We start from the raw sequence: 7,448 nt of genomic DNA on the forward strand, positions 1-7,448 counted from the left end.
AAGGATATCAATAGACAGGAATGTGAAAAGTTCGCAATAGAATCATACATGACATAGTAACTTTTCTGTCAATAACAGATCAAGCATACAGTGATGGCTCGGTTAAGATTATATGGGGAAAGGAAGAAAGAAGGGAAGTAAAAATGATCAAGATGTGATATGCATATGTACCAATTCCAGGATGAATGTAGTTATTATGAAACATAAAGATACATGAATAATAAAAAAGATTATATTGCCTGGTAATGTGATAGTCCAGCTTATGGAAGTGCAATCTATAATGTTTCCACAACAAAACTGCCTAATAATACATTTCCCAGAAGGCAACCCCAGTTACATGACTATATTTGTTGATTGCTAGTTTAACAGTAAGAATTCCCTGAAAAAAGGCTAGAAATGTTACCAGTACTCCTTTACATCCTCATGTACAAGGCTGGGCACCTAGGAATGCAGGCAATCAATAGAACCATCCAAAACACAAGCATATAGAATAATTAAATGACTGTAACTTGTTAGGTATATTAAAAAAAAAACAATGAATGTTTAATCTCTAAATGTATCACTTAGTTTATATCAGTTCTCTGTTTGGACTTGACATAATCTCCAACTAAATAGTAGTAGAGTCTAATAACTTGTCCTATAGACTCTAAAAAAGAATAATTTATACTTGTTCAGATTATTGAATATGAATTTTTCTAATTGTAAAATAACATGAAGGTAGTAGATGCTGTTTTGTTAAGGTAAAGAAACAAGAGTAGCACTTAACTGAACGTTTCAGGTTTTCTTTTTATCATGTGTGTTTATGTACTTTAGGAAAATACTTATGCTGGGCTAAAACACAAACCTGGAAATTTGCCACAAGAGAAGCTCCTAAACAACTCAGTATTCCAAGTACAAGGCCAGCCTTGTTTAATTTGATGATAAGGTTCTCTTCAGGATTCAGGGCATGAACTTGCTTATAACGAACGTAAATGGTAGCAAGGCCTGGGAAAGACAATCCGAAAAACAACGAAGTAATAAATAACCAGGAAATAAAATTGCCAAAGAAAGTTCACAAAGGTCACTGCCATGCAGAAGCATAGATTTTCCTTTCAAAGTTAATCTGACAGAACACATAAACACACAGGAAAGTTAATTTTAAGGAATTATTAAGGTTGCATCTTTAACTTAACTTACTAGTATTTCTATGTGCCTGAGCAAATTATTTGTGTTCCATTAGTCTCATATCTACAAACATTTAATATATAATTTTAGAGGTAAGTTTGATATCTTCCGAAAATCTCTTACAATAAGAGTTACATATAAAAAAATTTTATGATTAGTATCAAAGTAAAAAGTAACTAATTCTAGAATCCAGATGAAATGAGCATAGGCAAAAAACTCCAAAAGCTTACTTGCCTCACTTTCATATAATTTTATTTCAAATTACTATAACTTGGCTCAATTAAATATAGCAGTCAAATTACAAAGAGGAAAAAGAAAAGACCACTTTACCATATTTATTTGTCAAGACAAGGAATATCAAACTTTTTACTGCAGAAATACTGCCAAAGAACTCAAGACTATAGAAAATGTAACAGATATACGCTTCTGTAGATAAGTTTCTAAAGAGCTTATATAAAAACCAAATTTCTGTAAATTGAATCATTTTCCTGACTTCTGCTTCTCATGTAAGCAAATATCACATGGATGAAAGTGAATATTTAAAACGATCACATTTGATGAAAAAAATAATCAATAAAAATTTGGTTCAAAAATAAATGAACAGTAATATAAGCATCTGCCTGGCAAGCGCAAGGTCGTGAGTTCAGTTCCCGGTACCGGAGAAAAACAAAAAACAAAACAAAACAAAAAAAAAACAGTAATATAAAACCCTACAGTAGATTCCTTTAACATTAGAACATCACACGAAAATCACAACATAGTTCCATCTCTATTCTTAAACTTCAAAACTAATGGAATTTAATTGTGGTCAGTTGTATCTACAGTTTTTGCCCCACTACTGACTGCTTATGAAGACCATTTAAGGCCTCAAGGAATATTTGGTTGCACTTACAACTTCTGTTTGAAAGAGTACTAAGACCAGGGGCTGAGGATTTAGCTCAGCGGCAAAGTGCCTGCCTGGCAAGCGCAAGGTCGTGAGTTCAGTTCCTGGTACCGGAGAAAAACCAAAAAAAAAAAAAAAAAAAGAAAGAGTACTAAGACCTACAGCTATAAGTATTGCATGTCTATATCTGTTTTCATGAGAAGCCACTTTGAAGATATCAATATGTAATACAACCACCATTGTTAATTCCCTACCACTTTGTTTGGAACTCTGTATTGTCTGTATTGTGCTTGTGATATGTTGTAAAATGTTGTATGTCTGTTAATGTTTCCCTCCTTTTATCTTTAAAATAAAAAAAAAAACCAAAACCAATTCCTAAAACGTTTAACAAGTCCAAAAAGTTTTTTTTCTTTTAGAAAGAACATAACCATAATAAATAACTTCGTGATTACACATGCTCAATTTCAAGTACAACTAGAAAATAAATAACACAACAGTGTCTAAAGAACAAAGGAGTTTACCTGTTAACTTCATTTGTTATAACCACTCTCATTACTTACATAAAAGTGCAGCAATATTTAGCATTGCCCCAAACACACACTTCTCTGGAGCCACTGTTCCAGTGTCACTGAAAGAAAAAGCAAAAGCACTTAGACTTTTCACATTAGATTCTTCTATGGAGTAAGTAGTAATAGGAGTCATTTCAAATCCTTTATCTTATAAAAAGCTACTAAGTTCTACTACTACATCATTTTATAAAGAGAACTGGATAGTTTGAGTTTATAAATATTTGCTATTTCACTTTTTCTGACATATTTTAAGATTATTTCCTTCCCACATAGTAGAAATCAACATAAAAAATTTAATTTTTAAACAGCTATCCCTAATACATTAAGATAGCATTATTGACTTAGTTTTTTTTTATTTTAAAAAGAACAAAAACAAAACAACACAAAAACTATAAAAATGATACAGAATTTCTAATCAAGATGACAGGAAATCAACAATTGTTGTTGTATTACTTATTGTTATCTTCAAAGTAGTTGCTCAGATTACCAGATATAGGCATGCAAGATTGATCAAACAATTAAACATTAACTCTTCCTCTCAATAAACCAATAGAAATTAGTAGTACAATTATCTTAGCTATCTTGTGTATGTTTATATATATATGTATTTCCCTTCCTTCTTTCTTTCCTTCATTCCCTCATCCTAGTTGTTTTTTCCTATTGAGCAGTTTCTTTCCCTTTCACAATATCTACTGTCCATGACTCTCTTAAGAAAACTTATAGTGAAAATAAAGAAACAAAAAATAATGTATTGGCAAAAAAATAATTATAAAACAGGTACCTTTTACAAGCAAGAGATTTTGTTTTTTACCATCTTCAGGAATGCGAATAATGGAGTCCCTTGTTCCTATATACTACCTTTGAAATTGTCTGAAATGTACCTCTATTATTGTTACAATAAGAAAATGTAATTTTAATACAGTAGTTGTACTCCAATTGATGCCCGTTTTGGATTGCCACCAAAATATGTGATAGCATGCATTTCCAAGATGATTGGCTCAATCACACATCATAATTACATATATAGCTTGAAAACAGAATGACATCAACTGGCCTAAAAGTGAAAACAGCCATGTACATCACCTTATGAGCACGAAACTTCAATCCAGTGGTCATCAAACTATTTAAGCTACATATTAACACAAAAAGGTCTGACTATGTAACTTCAAATTACATGTATGTATATTATTATTATCCCATATGTTAAATATCAGTAGGCTTAAGTATTTTTCATTTAAGAGAGAAACACACATATTCTAATATTTTTTTGGTGTCCTGGTGGCAAGTCTTCCACACCTTACTTAGATATCCACCACCTGAACCAGCTAAGAAAATATGTAAAACACACTGGCAACAAAATTTGCTTTTGAAGTGAAGTTTATACTTTGTTCTGTCCTTTGTGGCTGTAACACCTAAACCTCTTAAATAGGATCTATTAGTTGAAAAAAAACTTTGCAGTATATCTAGTTTAATTATTTTGAATGTGAAGGAAACAAGCCAAAAAAATAAAAATAAGTACTGTACTAGAGTTTACATATTTTTAAATGTTGAAGAAAGATCCCCGAATAACATACTAAGTTCACTAGCAAAAACATTTAAAAGCAGAAGGAAACAGGAAAAAAAAGAGTGTCTAGGGTACTATTAGCAAATCACATGCAGTATCATCAGAGAACTGAAACTCTCAAAAAGAAGTCAGTGGTCTCTTAAATTATTTAAAGCTCTTTAAAGTGAAACAAGATGAGTTTTCAGAAGGAGAAATAAAAGTACTGAATGACCTTCATGAATCATATATATGCACATTCTCTCAGAATTACTAAAAAATGGTCTAACCCGGGTGTGGTGGTACGTGCCTATAATCTCAGCACTCAGGAGCCTAAGGCAGTAAAGCAGGAGGATCACAAGTTAGACGCCAGCCTGAGATACATAGTGAAGTTGAAGCTAGCCTGGGCTACAACAAGACCCTATCTCAAACAAACAAGAAAAACAGAAATGGTCTGGTTTCTTAGGCTAAATGTTTCTCTAGGACAGTGAAGATTATTTACCAAATCATTCCTAAAATCATAACCTTAAAAGTAATAAAATTTGGGGAATTTTGTAAAAATTCCCAAAGCACATTCAATTTTCTTACATTTTTGTGATACTATACCACTGCACACACAATAAATAACAATGAATGTAGATAATAATGCCCAGACTATTCTTTGAGTTTTTTAAAAGCTAAACTGAATCCTCTGGATCTTTTGTCACTCTTTGAAAGCTTGCTATTTTCTGTGTTAGAACAGTTATTTTTCAGAAGTGAAACAAATGAGTAAATGAAAGAATTCTAACAAACATAAAATAACAAATATTATTGAACAAAATAATTTCATTTAGCATCTCTGTAGAGACATGTTTCAAAAGCATCATACAGAAGCTGAATCATCTTTTCTTTAAAGCTAACTACATTTCTAGTAAAAACATTTAGATTAAAACACTGTGATATGATTAATCATTTTTAAGAATGGTATTTTGGTAATTTTCCATCACTTCTCATCCTTATTCAATTCATTTAAATTTTACATAAAAGTTTAAACATTAATAGCTCAGAAACCATTCATAATAATTATAATTTTTCTCATATCCTCTTTGTGAATGCACAAATTGATGCAATACCTTAGAAGAATACTTGGCATTGTCAAACTAAAAATGTTAATAGCCTACTAACAATCTGAACAATTCCACTTCTAGGAATCTACCAAAATATCTTAAATATCAGCACAAGTGTGTAAAGGTGTTTGTTTACTATATCTGCATTCTAGTGTTTCTTCTAACAGCCAGAAAAAGGGAAAACCCTAAACAAGCAATTGCTTAAGAGCAACATGTTATCACTTTATATAAATGCAACAAAATTAAGAACAAAAAAAAAATTTAAAAAGATAAGGAAAGGGGTAAAAAAGGGAAGAGTTTTATATAAACACGGATGACAAAATAAAACAAAGTCTGGAAGGAAACCTAGCAAGCCATCAGTCATCTCTGGAGACAGAAACTGGAGGGTTCAGGAAGGAACTTTCACTTTTACTTGTATCAGCACTCTGGTACCGATAAAATTTGTTGTAATAATTATTCATTAGTTTTGTAATTAAAAAGGGCTATAAACCAAATATCCATATTCACATCATCAGCAGTTTTGAGATTATTGATAATTGTTGACAATGAGTCAAAAATATCTAGGCAGCATGTCATAAAGAGTAAGAGCACAGTCCATACAGTCAAACTGTCTGAATCTGCATCTTGGTTCCAACATTCTGCTGCAGTTTATAACTTGAATATCCTCCAAAGATCTATGTGTTTGAAGATGGTCCCCAGAGAAGTGCTTTTGGGTGGTTATAGGTCTTTAGGAGATGAGCCCTAGTAGGAGGTCTTGAAATCACCATGGATGTTATGGTTTGTATCTACAGGTCCCTTCACAGCATCATGTGTTCACCTATTCCCTTTAGTTATGCCTAAAAGCCCAGATCCCATCCTGGAAAGAAATATTTTATCCTGTCTAATTACTATAATATATATATATTCAAGGTGCCAGCTAATCAAAATGGTGCTTAGACTGGTTTTACAAATACAATATATATTGTTGTCTATGTACAATAACTTGAGAGTTTTTCATTGGTCAAAAATAATGCATTAATTGTTATCTGTTTCTCATAAGTCATCAAAATTTTAGAGATTAATTATAGCTAAAATTGAAGGGACTTACAACAAGTATCAGGCTCCGTCAATAGAGGGAGAGGTCTAAGAGCCAATGAGTTACAATTGCTATTCCAGTCCCTTAAGAACAGTTTCCAGACTTACTGTCAGCTTTATTTCACCAATGCCAAAGAATAAAGGAGTTTAATACTTCTTATTTGGGTAGATACCTTCACAAACTGGGTTGAAGCCTTTCCTTGTAGAACATAAAAGGCACAAGAGAGTAGTAAAAGTTTTAGTCTCAGAAATCACACCCAGATTTGGACTTCCTAAGAGCTTACAGAGTGATAATGGGCCTTCTTTTAAAGCAACAGTTACAAAGGGTATCTTTCAGGCACTGGGCATTCTTTATCACCTCCATTGTGCATGGAGATCACAATCATCAGGAAAGGTGGAAAAAATTAATGAGACCCTAGAGACATCTTTGCAAAATGGCTCAGAAGATCTAGCTACAGCGGCCTCACTTACTAGCTTTAGTTCTTATTAAAATAAGAAATACACCTCAAATTCTAGGCGTCAGTCCATTTGAAATGCTTTACGGACACCTTTTTCTCACTAACTATTTTCTCTTCAATAGAGAAACAGATGCCTTACTGAAGGATGTCACGTCACTGGCTAAATTCCAACTGACTCTTCAACAGCTAATGGAAGCTCAGCCTAAAGAAAAGGGAAAACTCATATTCCACTTGGGAGATTTAATACTGGTGAAGTCACTTCCCTCATCATCTCCTTCTCTAGGACCAACTTGAGATGGACCATACACCATGACCCTGTCAACTCCATTTGCTGTTAAGGTAGCAGCCCTGGACTCCTCCATATACCACACCCAACTCAATTCCTGGGAACCAGAGGCTTGTTGAGTATGAGCAATCATCACTGAAATGCTCCTATGAACCCAAAGAAAACTTAAGATTCTTGCTCAAGAAAAAAAGTCTTCAGATAAATAATCTAAAATGTTATTCTTAACATATAAAAAAATAGACGAACATAGGCAACCGATGGAAATGTTAAATGAAAAATATAGGAATGAATTAGAACGCATGAACCAGATTCAAAGAGACATCCAGGAAATCAAAACTGCCACTGAAAGCTGCCAAAATTGCTTGAAT

The 7,448-nt window shown here is 32.8% G+C and overlaps 1 protein-coding gene across 2 annotated transcripts in view; it reads right to left on the minus strand.

Annotated features, from left to right (window-relative positions):
* Positions 1–7,448, minus strand: part of Dram2 (DNA-damage regulated autophagy modulator 2) — a 39,907-nt gene that overhangs the window by 9,059 nt on the left and 23,400 nt on the right. For both annotated transcript variants that reach the window (XM_005388938.2, XM_005388939.2), the window contains exons 3-4: positions 2,608–2,675; positions 845–984 (exon numbers count right to left, since the gene is read on the minus strand). In XM_005388938.2, coding sequence (XP_005388995.1) covers positions 845–984; positions 2,608–2,675 — 208 coding nt within the window. The remainder of the gene's footprint in view (positions 1–844; positions 985–2,607; positions 2,676–7,448) is intronic.

This window comes from Chinchilla lanigera, unplaced genomic scaffold, assembly GCF_000276665.1.
Source record: "Chinchilla lanigera isolate Chin_1 unplaced genomic scaffold, ChiLan1.0 scaffold00034, whole genome shotgun sequence".
Classification (NCBI taxonomy): domain Eukaryota; kingdom Metazoa; phylum Chordata; class Mammalia; order Rodentia; family Chinchillidae; genus Chinchilla; species Chinchilla lanigera.